The sequence below is a fragment of the Monodelphis domestica genome, chromosome 1 (genome assembly GCF_027887165.1).
Source record: "Monodelphis domestica isolate mMonDom1 chromosome 1, mMonDom1.pri, whole genome shotgun sequence".
Taxonomy (NCBI): Eukaryota; Metazoa; Chordata; class Mammalia; order Didelphimorphia; family Didelphidae; genus Monodelphis; species Monodelphis domestica.
Window position 1 is genome coordinate 470586312 of NC_077227.1, and position 19261 is coordinate 470605572.

A 19261-nucleotide genomic window follows, 5' to 3' on the forward strand; every position below is an offset into this window, starting at 1 on the left:
ACTGACTGAGCTCAAATCCAAACTTAAACATTTACTGGTTGTATGACTTTGGGCCTGTCATTCAATTTCCACCTACCTCATTTAATAGCCTCAGCTATTAAATGGGATCAATAATAATAGCACTTATCTTCTGGGGTGGTTGTGAGGACTAAATGAGGTTATATATATAAATATAGCACTTAGCAGAGTGTATAATATAGAATAAGCACTTAATACATGCTTCTTCCATTTCCCCTTTCCCTTCCTCTGGCTTCAGATCAGATTTTCATTTCCATTATATCACAGCCATTCTAGATCTTTCTCCTTAAAACTTTGAACCCTGTTAATATTCTAGTCACATTAGGAGAGATAGCTTGCTAAAATGCTATCAGTCAGGTATATATACCTCAGTGTGGATCAGGGTTACAGCCATTTCTAGGAAATGGTCTTTCTGGAGATTGAGTAGAATTCTGGACATTATTTGTCTGAGGGGGCAGGGAAGAGACTGAGAGGAGAAAATGCCTGAGGGGGCAGCAGAAGGAGGAATGAGTTAGAGGAGTTGGAGCTAAAAATTGATTCTGCCAACTTGAATAGGATTTGAGACCATGACTGTTGACATAGTTTTGTCTCATATCAGTACTGGTTAAGAGAAGGGAGCGAAAGAGATGACCTGCCATCAAAAGCTACCACCCTCATGGCGGACGAAATTCACAAGTAGAACTGGAGTCCAGAAAGGAGATTTTCTTCTCTTATTACTCTTGTTTTCCATTGCTTCACTCAATTAGCTAATTGCATTTTTAATTGATGTATCTCCAGATTGCTGATTGCTCGTGATAAGAGTAAATGCTGCCCGGGTGGGTGATCCTTCAGAGCAGCTCCCTTAATGGGACATCATAAAGAAGGCTCTAAATAATCCAGTGTTTGTGCAATATTTATGGTGTTCTGAGTGCAGCCCCGAGTAGATGTTAATTATTGGAGCGCATGGATAATTACAGGACATTTTAAGTATCAAGTGGTTGCTATGGAACAAATTGTCCAAGTGATGTAAAATACTGCATGGCAGCTTCCATTACCTAGGAAGGGATTTATGGACTTGGTGCTGCTTATATTGATTTTTAATCTGTGTATTTTTTAAAGTTTAAGAAGAATTAGTTATGTGCTTGTAGGGCTAGTTAAAAATAAATAAATAATAGAAAGCAAAAACCTTCCTTATAAATGGAAATGGCATTCTGGGGAGAATGATGGGTCAGAACCCAGGTGAGACTCTCTGGAGAGGTAGTTTGAGAAGTGCTCATTAGGCTTAGTTAGGAAGCTCAAATTCAGAAGGACCAAACAGTGGGAAAGTTGAAGAAATTACTAATGACAAGACATTAAAGATCTCTAATGAAAGTAACCCTACCAGAAATGATACAGATTCATAAGATCATAGAGTTAGTGCTTTTTAAACCACAGAGATCTATTCTAACCTCTTTATTATAGAATAGGGAAGATAAAAATTGAAGAGAGGAAGTGACTTACTGAGTGTTTCACACACAGGTAAGGAAATAGGAGAACTAGGATTCAAAACTTCTTTTTTAATCTTAATCTAGTCACAACATGCTCCAGAATATTCTTACACATTGGTTATGAATAGACATGATATGGTTTTAGAAACTAACTCTTTCTTTCTTCTCTTCTCTTCTCTTCTCTTCTCTTCTCTTCTCTTCTCTTCTCTTCTCTTCTCTTCTTTTTTCTCTTCTCTCTCTCCCTTTTCTTCCTTCCCCCCTTGCTACCCTCTTTTCCTTCTTGTTTTTCTTTCTGTCTTTCCATTTCTCTGTTCTCTCTGTCTCTTTCTGTCTCTCTCTATCTCTGTTTCTCTCTTCCATCTACTGCCTAAATCCTGGAATCCCTTTAATCAGAAGAGAAAGACTTGAATCCCCCCAAAGGAGAATCATCTTCAAATGTAAATCACCCTGGGAGAGCTGACACTATACTGACCTTCAGGTTGAGGCATAAGTGACAGAGATTAAAGTCCTCCTGGATTTCAGGTTTTTGACAAGGGGATTATGGAAAGGAACAGGAAGATGCTAAGCAATATTTGAAGTAGAAAAGAGTCAAAGAATATGGATAAAAAATAGGAGATTGAGAATTTTGAAAACTGGTAATATTTTTTAAATTCTTTCTGTGTGCAGAGTATGGAAGGATTTCCAAAGTTCAGCTAAAACTTGGTCCTTATACATGTAAAATACAGCAGAATTGCACATGAGGGGGGTGGAAGGAGGGGAAAGAAAGAGCATGAATCATGTAACTATGGAAAATTTTTCTTAATTAATCTTAACTAAATAAAATTAAAAAAGAACTTGGTCCTCATCATTATAGAACTGACAGTTTGGTAGCAGAATAAGACACACCAGCACAAATAACTATAACATACACCAATAAGGTAATAGATGAGAGTTAGGATGTTAAAAAACATAAGTCTCTGTGGGGTCCCAGAGGAAAGATTATTTATTCAATAGTAACTAGGAGAATCAGGGAAGGCTTTGTGGAAAAGCTGATGTTGGATTTGGGATTTGAAGAGTAAGATTTGACAAGCAGAGGAGAAAGGAAGGCATTCAAGGCATGGGAAATACCTTGAGCAGAAGAGAATAAGATGTTTGGGGAGGGGAAGGTAGAAAACTATCTAGTTTAGGTAGATTCTACTGCCCAGTCATTTCCTAGAGCTGACCCTCCCAGTCCCTCAAGGTAAGAAATAGTCCTAAAAGTTTCCCCTTTTGAAAAGCCTTGTCTTTATTTTATTGTTTTTAATTTAAAATGTTATAGTAATACATTTTAAATTTTTTCCAGATTATGTCAACATAATTTTTTTAATATTTTCTAATATTTTGCAATCCATGTTCTCCCTTTCCCTCCTACTTCTCTTCCCTCCCCAAGGAGGCAAGTAGTATGATATAGATTATACATATATTATCAAAAGACCCTGTCTTTAGAGGTTGCTCTTCTTCAAATGAAAGTAACCTTTGGAAGGGGATTTGGAGGAACCAACTATACTTTTAAGCATCTTCTCCATCAGATGCTTTCCCAAGCCCAATTAACTGTATGCCACCAGGAATATCTGACAGCCTTTTCTTCTTTCTCTTGCAGTTGGCTCTAAGGGGTCCAGCTGGCCCAATGGGTCTTACTGGGAGACCAGGTCCTGTGGTGAGTTGCTAATAAGGCTGACATTATCACTGGCATTCGACAGTAGGTTTATGAAATGTATGAAATGGGTTTTTTTCATGGAGCATTGATAATGGTAATGTATTAGGGTCAACTATGAACCAGGAATTGTATCTAATTCAGTATTTTATGTATGAGATTAGCATCATTTCAGAGGTGCCATACTAAATCACTATCTTCTGAGTGGGATCAGGGGCTGAGTATTCTTCTGGTGTGGGAGGAGGATAGTAGGGGTGTTGGCCAACTGTAAATTGCCCCATGTTTCTGAAAAGTCAGTATGATTTGAGGTGACCCAGATAAATCATAGCAGAAGTGGATCATCTTGAGATATAGAGATATTTTGGAAGGGAGGAATATTTCTTCCTAAGCCTCTGGTTGCAGGAATATTTGGGTAGTAGGGGAATAGGAAGTAGGGGAGAGGATAGGGAGACAAGATGAAATGGATTCCCTTTCCTCTCCCTGCTTTTAAAAATAGCAAATGCCTTTTAGAAAGCTTACATGAATTAATAGTACCTTAGTAGGATTTGGTCAGGGCAAGAGTGAACCACTGAGCAGCAGAGGGTGAAATCCTAGGATCATGGAATCTTACTTTTGGAAGAAATTTCAGAGGTCACTTAGTTCAAATTCTACCAGAAGTATCAATTCTCTTTCTAATATTCATCAGGAAAAAGCAGGAAGGAAAGAGACAGAGAGCCATTTCACTATTCTGTGATTTGGTACAAAGAACCTCACGGGCAATCCTGTCCTCCTGAATTCTATCAGGAGCATTAACCAGAAGGATTAGTTTTTACTCTCATGACTCAGTGCTCTGACTGCATAAAATGTAATAAAATGGACTCAGCCTCTGCATAGCAGATCTTTGCTGTTCTTTCCACCATCCTTCCCCTTATCAAAGCTTTGCTTGATATTGTTTCCCTCCTGTCTGTTGCTGGAGCATAACTGGAATGTGTTTCCTTAGGGTCCTCCTGGGAGTGGTGGTTTAAAGGGAGAGACGGGAGATATGGGACCTCAGGTATGTATGAAAATAACCCTTTGTTTTTTTGTAAGAGGCTGCCTCTAGGATGCTGAGCACAACTGCTAAAATGGTGACATGACCCATTAGTTGAACATTGTGGCTCCCTTATACAGAACTGGAAGTTTATCAAAAATAACTTTGACATCTGGAGATGGAACAAGCACTTTTAAACATGTTTACATGTTTTATACATTTTGTTTCTTATCCTTCTGTTTCTCAGTCCTCTGTAGAACAGATCCCTTTACTAGGTCTCTGCCCTGTCCGTTTGTTTATAGGCTGAGAGATTAAACAGCAGAACATCTCTCTATGTTTGTCAATAACCCTCTATTATCCCTGAAGATATTGTATATTTTTTGACTCTTGTTTTCTGCCCTCCTCTATTTGTGATAGGGCCCTCGTGGTGTCCAAGGACCCCCTGGACCAGCAGGAAAGCCAGGGAGACGGGTAAGTGTTTCCATTTTCACTTGATATCTGATACAAATTATAGAAGTGATGACTCACTGTAATGGAGAACCACTTATTCCTCAGGAAGCTAAACCTAAACTGAGTTAAAGCCAGTGCTGTCACATATGGTGAAGGCCACCCATGTAAGAACCTCAGAAAGCCATATCCTTCTTCCTGTTTGTCTTATTCCAGATGAGGTATTTCTTTGCAATTCCTGCTAATGTGTGCAAAAAGCCTTCCCTACTGCTTTTTGGAAGGTTTTTCTGGGAGGTAGCAGGTCCTGCCCATCTCTGTCACCTGGGTATTAAAAAGGTCAGGCCTGTAGAAAGCTCTGTGCTCTTAGGGCAAACTTCTGTTCCCAGTACCAGACCCAATTTGGGAGAACAGTAAAAGATTGGGTGTCAGTATCCCAGGCTGCTTCTCTTTTCCTGAGACTGAGAATTCAAAATTTGAACTCAACTCCAGTAGATTTAATGGAAAATGTTTCATTTTCTATTTAATTCATAATTAAGGCTGCTGAATGGACCATGCATATGAAAATTAAAATATTGATCCCATACACATTAGTAGCCCTCAGTTATCCAGAATAATGGAAGTTCTTTTCAGGTTAATTGGAATTTCTTATTAATGGAAGAGTAATCAGAAAATCTCTTTAGTCCAAACCTTATTATAAAATCTCTTGAATGAATTGGTATGGTTTCCTGCCTAAATAAGTAAAATAATAATAATAATAATAATAACAAATGATACTTATACAGTGCTTTAAGATTTTGCAAGGCATTTTACATACAATGGCTCATTTATTCCTCATAACATGTAGAATATCTTGAATTTTATTCAATCTTCTTTTAATAACTGAAGAACTTACTGGGCCTTGGGGTGAATTTACATAATGGCATGATACTTATAAAAGATGTAGGAGGCTAGGCCTAACCAACTCACTCTCTTATAACACAGCATTCTTTGGAATTTTTTGCTTTTTAATGAAATCTTGGATAGATTTTTTTTTCCTAATCACTTGCAAGTTTCTCCTAAAACTGAACAGAAGAAACAAATTCTGATTACTGCATGTTTTACTGTATGCAAATGTTTCTCTCTAAATTTACCAGATATAAATGGACAGTCTACCCACTACAGTGTTCAAAAAGTAGTAAGGGGAGGAAAAATATGTTAAGCTATGTGATAATGTCCTATGGTGGTTTCTGTAGGATTAAAGTTCTGTTTTTTTTTAAATCAGTGAAATGACAATGATGCATGAATTCTAAGGGAATATTTTTTCCTCTCAGCATCATGGAAGAAAGGATATTTTATAGCCTGTTCTTTAAGGATGCTTACAGGGTCTCTCTGGCAATGAGACCTATAAAATGGTATGTCATTATAGTTTACAAAAGGCATCTGAAAATTTTTCAGTAGCAGCATCATACTGTGAAATTGAGTGAATATTTGTGACTAATTGGCCTTGATTCCTACAAGTGCTTAGAAAGGAGAGAACCCAATATTTCACCTGATTCAGTTCTGGGTTTGCTAAGAAGCAAATCTGGACTTTGAACCATAATTGTCACCTTTTGAAAATGGTAACTTTTTCATCTTTGAATGTCTTTGTAACCTTTAATGGGACAAGTACAAAGAACCAACTCCTGACACTTTCTTGGAAATGCTGCCTTCCTGTTGTCTTATTTCTCATGTGTGGAGGAGGGTGGCAGGATGAGGAACCAAAGGAAGGAGATGAGGAGAAAAGGATTAGGAATTCAAATCTTCCATTGGCTAGATCTCATGTCTGAGCAATTTCTGCTTAATTAAAAAAAATGCATAGGTTAACATAATTCTTTTTTCCTTGGTGTACATAGCAAAATGAATACTTTGAAAGCCAATCACCATTTCCTCAATTAAATTAGCTCTATTGGACCACCTTCTGACCATATCTATCATGTGGACTGATCTTTTTCTTGGAACAGTCAAAATTTAGTACAGGCTATCAGTGTTCAGGTTGAGAAGCCAGAATGACAACATTTCTATGTCAATGGCTAAGCAATGGATTGATTCCCCCCTTGGGTACATTCATTTATAAATTCAATAAGATAACATACCCCATGAAGTTTCTCTATTTTTGTCATATTAATGCCACAAGTTATAATGATAAAATTATATGATATGTAAAGAGTTCTACAAGCCTTAATGTGCAATATATTTATGATTATTATTAGTCAAATGGGATTCAGTGGAATCGAAGCCAGGTTTTTTAGACTTCAACTGTTATAATAGTGAGAAATAATTGATTTGAGAGTGATTCTATGGTAAGTGAAAAGAAAACTTAACTGGAAGTCAGAAGAAGTGGCCCTGGTACCAACAAGCTATATGATTTTGAATATATTACTTTACTTTTCTGGGCCTTGAATTCCTCAGCTATAAAATAAAAGTTAAACTAAAATTCATTTCAACTAAAAATTTCTATGTTCTGTGATTTGAAACTCCCCCTGTAACTCCATGCCATGGAAACAATATTGCTAAGAGAGAGCTAATGATGATTTTTCACAACAGAAAAATAATAATCCCTCACATTTATAATTTTTTTTGGTAAACTGTTTTTGCACCTCGTGTGTGTGTGTGTGTGTGTGTGTGTGTGTGTGTGTGTGTGTGTGTGTGAGAGAGAGAGAGAGAGAGAGAGAGAGAAAGAGAGAGAGATTTGGTTTTTTTTTTAGTATTCCAGTGAATAGACAAATTATTACTAGTCCCTTTTAAGAGGAAACTGAGTCCCAGAAAACTAAGCCACTTAAATTCATACCCTGCATATGTAGTAGAGGTTAGAACTCACATCAAGAGTTAGAACTTATATATCATAGTTCCTAACCCTATTCTCCCTCCACTGGAATATAGTCATGCATGCTACAAATTCAATGTGAGCCTTTTTACTTTACCTTCTCAGAAATTAATTACAAGTTGCTAATCAAATGTCTTAGAGGGCTGTCCTTCCTTTTGTGTTTGACTTCTCTTCTATTTCAGGGACGAGCTGGGAGCGATGGTGCTAGGGGAATGCCTGGACAAACTGGACCCAAGGTAGGTATCTCTACTTAATAATTCTCGCTTGGTATTTGATCTTGTGGGAGCATCTTACATAGTAACCTGGCACAGAAGAAGACAATTCTGTCCACCCACATGACTCCGTTGGATATAGAAGAGAAGGCGCATGATCTGTTGGGTGCATTCCACGACAAAAAGGAACAGTTGGCATTATTATTCAAAAGGACAAGTCTGCTTTCTTTCCATGTGGGTGGTGAGTGAGAGGGGGCTGCAATCTCAACTGAGAAAAAACACACACATGACTGTACAGATGAAAATTTCTCTAAAACAGCCATGAGAAAAGCCACTGCCTTAGCTTTACATAAAGATTCTTAGAAATTCTCAATATTTCACCACAGAGGACAAAATGTAATATGCCAGGGGAAACATAATGTGTTCTCCTCAGATCATGAGACATTTGACTTCTTGTATGTTGTAAAGGAAGACTATTTACATGCAGATATATGCATAAATACATAGGTGTCTATAAGTAAGATGTGTGTATATACCTATAGAAGTGTATCATGTATATATATATATATATATATATATATATATATATATATATATATACTGATGGGTGATATAGACCATATATGTCTCTATATATATTAGTATTATATATTATGTTGAAAGACCATCTACACTGTATCATCTACAAGATATTTTGTTAGACCGAGAGCCCCAAACCTCTCTTCCCCTCCAAGTATATTCCTTGCTTTCAAGGAGTTTACATTCTGTTAAGGTATGTGGGTAATATGCCAAGTAAATAAATAAAAATATGAAAATATATTCAAGCAAGACAAAGTAATTATAAGATGTAGAATACTAATAAGTGGGTTGATTTTTTAAAAAGCCTCATGTAGGAAGTGATACCTCACATCCTTTTAAGGAAGGAGTCTAACCCAAATGGATCAACTCCATAGAACCTCTTACAAAGTCCTAAGCTTGATAAGGGGTTTAGGGATGGAATGAGATGATAATGTAGAATATTGAAATGAACCTAGCTCCATGGGATTATGATATTTCACATTTGTCTTCTTTCTCAATTTTTACCAAGAAGATACTGAGGTTTAGTCTTGTCCCAACACTCCAAGAGGCATTGTAGTATCTTGAGAACGGCAATGGTTTGAGAATTCAGAAGTAAATCTGAATTTTATTCTCATCTTTGGTGCTCACTTACAGGATTACTTGAGCAAGTCACCTAACACCTAAGTTTTTGCATGTTTAAAATGAAATTCATGAATTAGGTCAGTGGTTCCCCTCAACTTTTTGGTCTTAGAACCCAACCCTTTTATGCTCTTAAAAATTAAGCACCCCAAAGCATTTAATAAATTCACTATGTGTTAAAATACACATCATATTTTAAAGATAATTACCTCCCAAAGAATATATTTTCCAAAAAACTAAAACAAAAATGAATGAGAAAGGTATTGATTTACATCTTTTTCAAATCTCTTTAATATCTTGTTGATGGCTGGATTTTTATATCTGTTTTTGCATTCAATATGTTATATTGATTGAAGTATAAGAAGAAAATTCAGCCACAAATAGATATGTAGTTAGAAAAAGGAAGAATATTTTAATTTTCAGGTAACAGACCCCCTGAAAGGTTCTTAGGATCCCCCAGGTATCTATGGGCCACAACTTGAAAACTGCTAAATTAGACGATCTACCAAGACTTCTCCAGATGTAGAATGCTTTTAGTCTTGAAAGATCTCAGCTTTTCCCCATATCAGCTTGGGAGGCATTATAGTCCCATGAGGAAAGAAGGGAAGAATGACTTAGGTAGGTAACTTCACATTCTGGTATTAATAGGCTACATATCCTTGCACTGAAACATTGGTTATAGCTCTGTATGCTGCCTAAAGTAAAGGGGAAAAGTGAACCTGATGTCTCAATAATGCCTAGGGAGTGAAGGAGAGAGTGGTGTTCAGGTGATGGAAAATTTGAGCTGATTTTTTTTCTTTTCCTTTTAGGGTGACCGTGGCTTTGATGGGTTGGCTGGTTTGCCCGGGGAGAAGGGACATAGGGTGAGTAGTGAAAATGCAATCACCATTTGCCCAAGTTAGCTAATTGAAAAATTCCATAGTGAATCTTGGCAACCAAGAATGTTCCCTAGGAATGCCGCAGTGTCCCCAAGTGGAAGGTAGGAAGCTTTGTTCATGAACAGGAATGATGGCCCACGCCCATAAGGACATAATTAAACAACATGAAGAAGGACATACTTTGGACCTTGTAGTATGTTTCGAGATTTCTAGAATTATGAAGGAGGAGTTAGAAACAGCAGAAAGAAGATGAAATGAAAAGAAATCTTAGTGTCCTCTTTGTTATTAGAAAGGCAGCAATTTCTCTAACCACCCTCAAAATAAATGAAGATAATAATGGCACCTACCTTATAGGGTTATTGAACTCTGTAAATCACTTTGCGAACTTTAAAGAGTTATGTTAATGATAATTATTCCTAATGATAATAGATTTTTTTACCTGTAGTTCATAGTTAAGCCAAGACAAATTATTTTGAAATTGAATTAAAGAGAGAAAGAAAAAGCTCTTATTTTAGAAATTTACATCAGTGTTTTAATGATATCTCAAGATAATCCAAAAGGTAAATGTTTAAACATACAAAGGAGGGAGGGGAATAAAACAAAAACAAAACCACAGAAGAGTGATTTTGGAAAGTTCCAAATGATGCTTTGGTGACTGATGCATTGTAGGGAGCCATAAATGCCTTTGAAAAAAAAGAGAACCTGGGAACTTGTTCTCCAAATTCATATTCACAAATGAAGTTAGTTTCTCATCTCTGGACTCTATAGCTACCTAAAGACTAACTACTCAGTTGTTTGAATTATCAGTAGGAAAGGGTGATCAGAGAGCAACTTTGGGAACTGTATTTTAAACATTTAGATTATCCTAAATTTTTTCTCTTTCTTTTCCATCCCTTCTCACACCAGAGTCCTTCTTTGTTCAATTTTTTAAATTTATTTTTTTCATTTGTTATTTAGTTACATTAAAATTCCCAGGTATCTCCCTCCATTCCCTGCACTAGAGAAGGCATCATTTGACAAAAAGATGAATGTATATATAAAACTTATGATTTCTTTGATTCTGTTTATCAGTTCTTCCTCTGGAGTTCTTTAGTTATGAATGAGAAAACATCCTGAAGGAGGCCTGTGGATGTTCTTTCAGGGTCCTCAATAGTTGTCACACCTCATGCTTAGAGGGTTGGTTTGACTTTGAGAAAGAGCCAAGTCATTTAGAGGTAAATCTGATGACTCAATTGGTACCCAAGGAGGACAGATGCCACTTTAGAACCAAAGTGTTACCATATTTGATGAGGTTGGTAACTTATCTGCTCTATAAACTGGCTCTAAAGTTAGTTCCTCTGTTAGAGGCTCCTGAGGGCAAGAGAACCACTGTAATTTGGAGGGCAGTACTTATTTGGATCTCTAAGTTTAGATATTTGTCTTATATACTACTGATGAGAGCTTTTAAAAAAATACTTACCTTCTCTCTTGGAATTAATACTTTGTAAAACTGATGCTATTGGCACAAGTCCTCACAGGGTCAGGTGATTGTATGGTATAATGGAATGAGGACTCAATTTGGGTTTAGAGGAACTGCTAGTTGTGTAACTTTTTTCATGTGTAAAATAAAGGATTTAGACAGCAATCTGAGGTCTATTCCAACTCTAAATCTATGAACCCTTTATGAAAGGGAATCGATATTAGACTTGAATATAAGTCCTGGTTTCCAGTCCTAGATCTGCTACTAATTAGCTATGTAACCTTTGTCAAGTCACTTCTCTCAGGGTCTCATTTTCCTTAATTACAGTTATCTCACAGATTATCTCTTCCAAGTCTAACATCCTACAATCTTAATTAATTATTTTTTAGAAAAATATATTTATTGATATATCGTATTTATGTCATCATAGATACAATATCAATATAGGGGGCTGTTTTTATAATTATAATTCTTAGTTACTTGCTTTTTTTTTAAACTCCTAACCTAATCTATTGGGAAGTCAGGACCAGTGAACATTTCATGTTGCAGGTCAGTTTTGAGGACTGCTCTTCCTGATAAGGGCTATACTACTTGACTATAGACAGGAATGTCAACTTTCATCTCATCTCTCTGCCTGTGTGTGGAGGAAACTCACATATCATTTTTTGTCAGACTTAGATTGAATTTCCATGAGATTTCATGCATGCAGATTGTGAACTGTTGCATGTCCTAAGTGTACTCTCCCCCTTTCAAGACTTACATGTTCACTCAGGCAGTGAATCGTTCCATCTAGTAATTCTCCCAGTCATCTGGGGTGGCTGAACTCTGAAAGCATTATGCAAACCAGTAAAAATGTTTGCAGAGGGCTTTGGATTTGAAGTGTAGGAAGCGGAGAGAAATAAACGTAAGACTCAAAAGAACTGAGCAAAAATGTATTGATTTTCTTGGTAGAACTCAACAAGACTTGTCTGACTCTGATCTTACCTTTCCAGGGTGATCCCGGTCCTTCAGGCCCCCCAGGTCCTCCAGGAGATGATGGTGAAAGAGTAAGTTGTCTGATTTATCCCTGACTGCATCTACCCCATCACTCTCCCAGTGAGCCTGGGAAAGAAAATTGAAGATGAATTACCAAATAGATGTGCAATTGACTGTGTTACTTAAGGCAGAATGTGTAATACAGATCAGAGAGAAGGAAACTGTGAGGGAACCAAGGGAGCTGATGGTGAGAAGCAGGCAAAAGGGATCTTTCAAATGAGAGGGAATGTCAAGCATGCACCACTCACTTTATCATTTTGGCTAATGCAATGTGTCCAAAAGGCACTTTCCTCACTGGCTGTTTAAGATTGGCTGAGGCCCAAACCTAAGGAACAGTACAGCCTGATTTTTATACAGGGGCCCCCGGTGATGCTGGGACCAAAAGATTTCAACAGAAGGACTTATGGGCTTTGTGCCTGCTATGATCTCATCTGAATTAGGTGTTGGAGGGAATTCAGAATGGAGAAGCAAAAGAATTCCCAAGGAGTAAGGGTTAAAGAATGATATAAAATAACTTTTCTTTGGTCAAGCAAAACAAAACCCAAATAGTGGCTGTAAAGTTTGTGAATGATCTCCACAGACTTCCTTTTTTCAGTAGATGCTGAACTAGGTGAGTCTAAAAGACAGCCTTAAAGAGGAAGGCAAGCAATGAGAAGAAATTCTTGAGTCCACTGAAACAATGAAGTCATTTTCTGCATGATGTGGTTGGAAAAACCCAATCTAGATTTGTTTTGGATTGGTTACTCTTAAGCTCTGTGAGAATTCTTGTGGCTTCCTATGGTTAGGTTGAATGATCTCATGGTTCCACTCTCCATCTAATGTCTGAGATTCATAAATGTAACTCAATCTATTGGACTCAGTTGACTTCTCTGTCTAATTTCCTCCTCACTGGAGCCTGTGGTCTGTGAATTTCTATGACTGCTTTAGCCCTACGTGCCTCTTGTTTCACCCATAGTACATCCAGCTAACTCCTGTTATCTGGGACAGTGAAGTGTAGGGGATTGCTAGAGCATTTCTAAGGGCCAGTAAATTTGGCAAATGTGCTGTGTACTTCTCTAGGCTGAGAAAAATCTTCCTTATGCATGATCACCCTCTGATTGCTCCAGGGAAACCGATTTTCTGCATGATTAATATTTAGTGAGAAGGAAGCTGGGTGGTGTTTCTCAAACCTGCTTGTTTTTCTTCCCCTCTAGGGTGATGATGGAGAGGTTGGACCCAGAGGTCTACCTGGAGAGCCTGTAAGTCCATTAATCCCCACAGGAAATCAGTAACTCAGCAATATGACTATTGCCTTGCATTTGGGTGCTACTATGTTTAGGCTGATTATAACCATGAATCTTTTGTTTTTCAATGTAGCAAGTATTTATTGAGTCCTAACTGTACACAGTGCACCCTGTTTGTTGCTGAGGATTCAAAAATAAAATCAAGACACACACACACACACACACACACACACACACACACACACACACACAGAGGAGCTCTTAAGGAGTTTACTATCTAGGAAATTAGAATGCAAAAAACTTTGTTAAGTTGTCCAAGGAAACAAACACAAATGCAGAGACTTCTCTGGGGGGAAAATGGTACATTTATGATGCACCACCGTATGGTTATAAAGGAATAAGCAGAAGACACCTGGCCTTTTGGAATAAGATGGAGGCCTTTGAATTTCAAGGTTCACAGTAGCAGTGGTGACCAACCAATCTGAGCTTGTCACTTTTTCTGCTAATAAGCCTTTGCTAAAGGCAAAGTTCCCTGGCAGCATGCCTGTGACCCGAGCAACCAGATGATCTTATGATCTTTTCACTTAGGCTGCTGTATTTGGGCCAAAGCAGATTTTGTTGGTAATGAAGGGGACATTAATTACTTTTTATATACTGGTGCTTTTAAAATGTCCCTTTTTAGTTGTAAATGCCAGCTTGGCAGTAGGTGTATGGGGACATTAATTGATGAGAAATGTTGCAAACACTTTATAGAACATGGGGCTGGCGTTTATGGATTCATTGGGGCTAAATTATACCCTAGATGTCCTATTAACTTCTATGAAGAATTCATCAACATAGCTATCTCTTTAACACATGTCTAAGCAATAACTTCTGGGTTATTAACTTCTTAAAACATTTACAGGGTCAGGTATTACAATAACGAAGGAAGCATTTAGATGACAATAATAAACAAGGAAAGGCTTTCTTTTCTATCAGACCTAGGCAGTTTCTATCAAATTTTAATTGGCTAGTAATCCATGTCCCTGGTCTCTCACCCAATAAATGCCCAAAATGCATGTGTGACCAGGATGGAGCCTTCTTCAAAGTGGCAGCTAGGGCCTTTGACAACATGTTGGTGCCATCTTTTAAATTGCCCTCATGGGTGTTAACCTAACCCATTGTCACAGCCTCTGTCACTGAATTACAGAAAGGAAGGTGAAATGAAAAGCGGAACCCATACCAATTAAAACCCTTTTTTAACACACAGCCAGCCCAAGCTTCTTTCCCAAAGTTTCATGGCATATTCTTCTGCCTGGAAAGTTTGGTTTCAGCTGTCTGTCTCCTGCCTGTAACTTTATACAATTCTCCATAATGATGATTCAGAAATACATTCAGAAGACACCAGCTCTAAGAACCCCTGATACATTGTGAGCCATATAAAGTATCAGGCAGTGTGTCTGGATCCAAGAGCCATAGTGTCCCTCTAGAAACCCCTAATGAGAAACAGCTTAGCCAGAGGCTTACTGTGAAGTGTAGCATAATTGAATGATGTTTCCCTTGGTGAGTTTTTATTCTCTTCTTCCCTATAAGAATCTGAAAGAATGATCCTGATTTTTTCAAATGTTCTTCAGTCCTTAAAGAATCTTCCTTATCCATTCTCTTCTTGTTCTTTTCCCCCAATATCAGGGAAGTCCCATTCACAGCCAAGGAGGATAGGGGAGGGAACATAGAACTATCTGGATAAGAAGCCAGTCATTTCTATTGGCCTTTGTGAAAGAGGGAATTATATAGGGGAGGAATGGACAAGGAGAACAAGGAAGTGGAGTGGGACATACCTAGTTAGGTAAAAGATACCCATACTCAGTTTTGTAGAGATTAGATCAGTGGTTCTTTGGAGGAGAGAAACTCCCAGGGGAGGAAAGTTCCTTTACCAATACAGGTCAGCCTCTTGGCAATTTATAGTCCTAGCAAATTGCTTAGAGCACAGAGGGGCTAAGGAACTGACCTCTGGTCACACAGCCAGAGATTGGTCTTCCTGGTTTTTAACAGGTCAGCTCTATCCATTCTACCACATTGTTTCTCTATAAAAAATATGATATTCCACTCAGTTCCATTCGACAAACATTTAGTAAATGTGCCATGTATCAGGCCTGATGATGATTTTGAATTCTCAAATAGGATGTAGAGCTAAGAACATGCCAAGCTGGTTGGAGGGTGGCTAGGTGGGCCTTACACATGCCTCTACCACAGAAACGCAGGCCTTCAAAATATAGCAGCCTGGTTCAGGGCCACAGCACCAAAAGATTCGGTTTAAGGGCAAGCTCTCATGCTCTCAGAGCACATCAAGGTAAGCCGACTTAAATCTGAAATTGAAGGCAGAAGAAAGGTGATCTATAAGACTTAACAATAAGTATGATGGATGCAAATCCAGTTTTCACCATTATATTTGATGGCTCTTCTAAAATATGTATTGCATACTTTACTTTGTGAAATGACAATGAATTTTCTTGGTAAAGTTGTTTGGCACATGAGGAAGTTTATTCTGGGTCTGATTCCCTCCTGAGAATGAAATGAGCCAGTTAAAAATGTTTCCAGAATTCATATATAGCCTGAGATAGCGCTTCTTTTATCACCAGGCCAATTATATTTTCAATCTGAACATATTTGTTGAGTTCTTACTGTGTACTTGTCACTCTGCAAGTTGCCAGGGGACATGTGGGGAAAGCATCCCCGAGGCCCTTCTCTCAAGTAGCTTACATTCTATTTGGAGATGCAAAGACCTAGACAGTGGAGCAGCTGCTGGATGCCTTCTCCCTTTTCTCTGACTCTGTCTCCCTCTCAGTCTTCTTTTTCTACATACATACATACATGCACATATTTATTTAGTTATTCACTTAGTTATATTAAATTTTAAATAGCTTAATAGCTTAAATCTTCAGGTTTCCTCTCTATAATTCTGTGCTTTTTCTTCTACAATTCACTTCTTCATTCAGAGTTCTGTGTGACCATGAAGTATTACTTTTGAGATACCCTGTGTATGTGTGCATACATATATCATACATATGCATATGAATGTATTACATGTATTTGTATATACACACAGAGAGTTATTCCTTCCACATTGCAAGGATTAGGGTCACAGCACCCCCATGATCTGGAAAATCCCTATAAAATTTTTTGGTCTTCCCTTTGTACCAGAGAAGAAGTCTGAATTTTTCCTTTTTCTTTTATGAGGTATTTACAGAACCTTGTAAATTTTGGGTTAAGTATGCATTTCTGAGTTTCTGTGCTTTTTCCGTGTCATCTGCTGGCCTTTGTGTGTCATCCACAATTTCTGAAATACTCTCCCAAAATTCCCATTTAATTTCTTATGCTTACCCATGATGTATCAAAACCACAATGGGGAAAGTTGTGATGTGGAAAGGATAACTATATATGCATACACATGTATATGTACTCCAAAAGTCTTACTGAAGTTGTAAAAATATTTAAGTTATTTAAGATATTTTTAAACCTTTAAACCGTCTTAAGACTTTTGGGACATCATGTATATATGCTAGACTGTATTTTAGAGAAAATCATTGCCAAAGAGTTCAGAAAAGAGAGAGATCAATGAGTGATGATGCCCTCAGAGGTTTCAGGAGGCAGAACTTAATCTAGACTTTGAAAGAAGGGTAAAATTTCAATAGGGAAGGGGTGGGGTGGGGAATGAGGGTATTCCAGAAAGGACATACTGTACAGCCAAGCCAGTGTTTCTTCAAGATGTTTTTGTTGTGCTGAGTTTTCAAATCCCAATATCTAAATGTACATTTTTATAAATGGAATCATGACCTGGAACTTTTCCTCCTCTATTTTAGGGACCTCGTGGTTTGCTTGGACCAAAGGGACCCCCAGGCCCACCTGGACCCCCGGTTAGTTACATGATCTGTTTTTCATCTCTCTATTGTTGCCCTTGAAAATCCAAGTTTCCCCCCATCAGCTATAATGTCCCACTTAGCCATTCAGGCAGATAATCTGAACCGATCACTGTGAACACCTGCTGCAAGGAAACATGACACAGGAGAAGAAGCTTAAAGTATACAAATAAGAGAGGTGGCCATGGACCTTCAGAGCTGGAAGGAATTGTGCTTTCATTAGAAATGCTGCAGGTTTACAAAATAAGGGCCTAGATTTAGAGTTATATTTTTTCTCCAAATTTTGCATCTCTTTCATATATTTTCTTACATATATTTTCTGTTAAAAAAAAAAGAGGCAGGAATCTAGGTGTCCTCTCTACTCCCCCAAATGATATTTTCTCTACTCTTCCCAAAATGATTGCCTTTGGCTAAAGTAAAGAGGACAGAGTATTAGGATTCGTGATGTCTGGTATCACCTGCACCCCTCAGTTTCCGTAGGAGAATCATATTCTTATTCCCCTAGGAGTACCACAAAGCGTAAATACAATACTGCTGAGAGGGACCTTCATTTACTTCCTCATTTACAGAGGAGGAAACTGAGGCCAAGAGAAGGAAAATTACTCAAGTTCACACAGCTAAGCCTGTGACAGAACCAAAATGAGAACCCCCAGGCTTCCTGTCTTCACTATTACGCTCTTTTCTCTACAACTCACCTCTTCACCCAGAATGGTGGATGTCCATGAAGTAACACTAACATGATTTCCAAAGTCCAGAAAGAGAGATCATTCATTTTGTGCGTTTTTTATTCCTTGCTCTTCATTCAAAAGAAGAACTCTATCACTCCTTCACATTGGAGTCTATTGGTGGCTGGATTCACTCTTTTCTTCATGGCTTTTAGAGAACATCCTGCCAGGTTTGGATGTTCCTAAGGAGATTCTCAGCCGCTACTGGAGTTACTCCCTACTTCCTTCCATCTGAGTTGTGCTCTTCAAAACATGCTAGGTGGTCAGTAGTGTACCAAGTAGTTGGTAAGTGGCCCAAATAAGGGTAACTCTGTATCTATTCTAATATTTAGGAGCCAATATGTTATAGAGTCATAGTTCTCAAAGTATTTTTGGTCACGGTGAGGTATCATCATCATTATCATCATTATATATTCACTTTTTGCTAGGGGGAATGGTGACACATTACATGGGACACTCACGTATGTACCCATAATCACAAGTTTAAGTTGTGTCTGATTTGCAGCACACCTAGCCAAAATTAGGAGACTAGAGTGCTAGGTCTGGAATCAGGAAGACTCATCTCCCTAAGTTCAAATCTGGCTTCAGACACTTCTTAGCCGCATGTCACTTAACTCTGTTTGCCTCAGTTTTCCTCATTTGTAAAATGAGGTGGAAAATGGCCAACTGTTTCAGTATCCTTGCCCAGAAATCCCCAAATGGGGTCATGAAGAGTAGAACACAACTGAAAAATGACTAAACAAAGCCAAAACTCAAATGTGCTTTGGCATATTGTTTGAGAATCAATGTTGTAGTAGAAAGAGCTCTGGATTTGGAGTCAGAGGATTGAATCCTTGCCCTATTCTTTTCTATCTGGGCAAAGCTGAATTTGGACCTGCAAGCCTTGGTTTCATTAGATGAGAGGTTTGTATAAGATGACCTCTATGGGGCTTTCCAGCTACAGATGCAGCAAACCATAGTGACCAAGGCAGGCTGAGTGACAAGCCTAACAGAGAGCACATTTCCCAACCCGAACTGTACTAGGAAGTAGAAAAATAAACTCCATTTTTTAAAAAATTGCATATGACTTTGGCCATCATGGCCTCAATGTAGTAACAGTTGGCAACTTAGGGGGCAGGTTCCACAAAAACCACTAAAAAATATGAGGTAGGTTTTCTTTTGTTTTTAAGTTTATAGGTTTTA

The 19261-nt window shown here is 38.0% G+C and overlaps 1 protein-coding gene across 3 annotated transcripts in view; it reads left to right on the forward strand.

Moving 5' to 3' along the window:
• Positions 1-19261, forward strand: part of COL5A1 (collagen type V alpha 1 chain) — a 307559-nt gene that overhangs the window by 186702 nt on the left and 101596 nt on the right. For all 3 annotated transcript variants that reach the window (XM_007475261.3, XM_007475262.3, XM_016433131.2), the window contains exons 14-21: positions 3103-3159; positions 4136-4189; positions 4583-4636; positions 7637-7690; positions 9673-9726; positions 12193-12246; positions 13429-13473; positions 17298-17351. In XM_007475261.3, coding sequence (XP_007475323.1) covers positions 3103-3159; positions 4136-4189; positions 4583-4636; positions 7637-7690; positions 9673-9726; positions 12193-12246; positions 13429-13473; positions 17298-17351 — 426 coding nt within the window. The remainder of the gene's footprint in view (positions 1-3102; positions 3160-4135; positions 4190-4582; positions 4637-7636; positions 7691-9672; positions 9727-12192; positions 12247-13428; positions 13474-17297; positions 17352-19261) is intronic.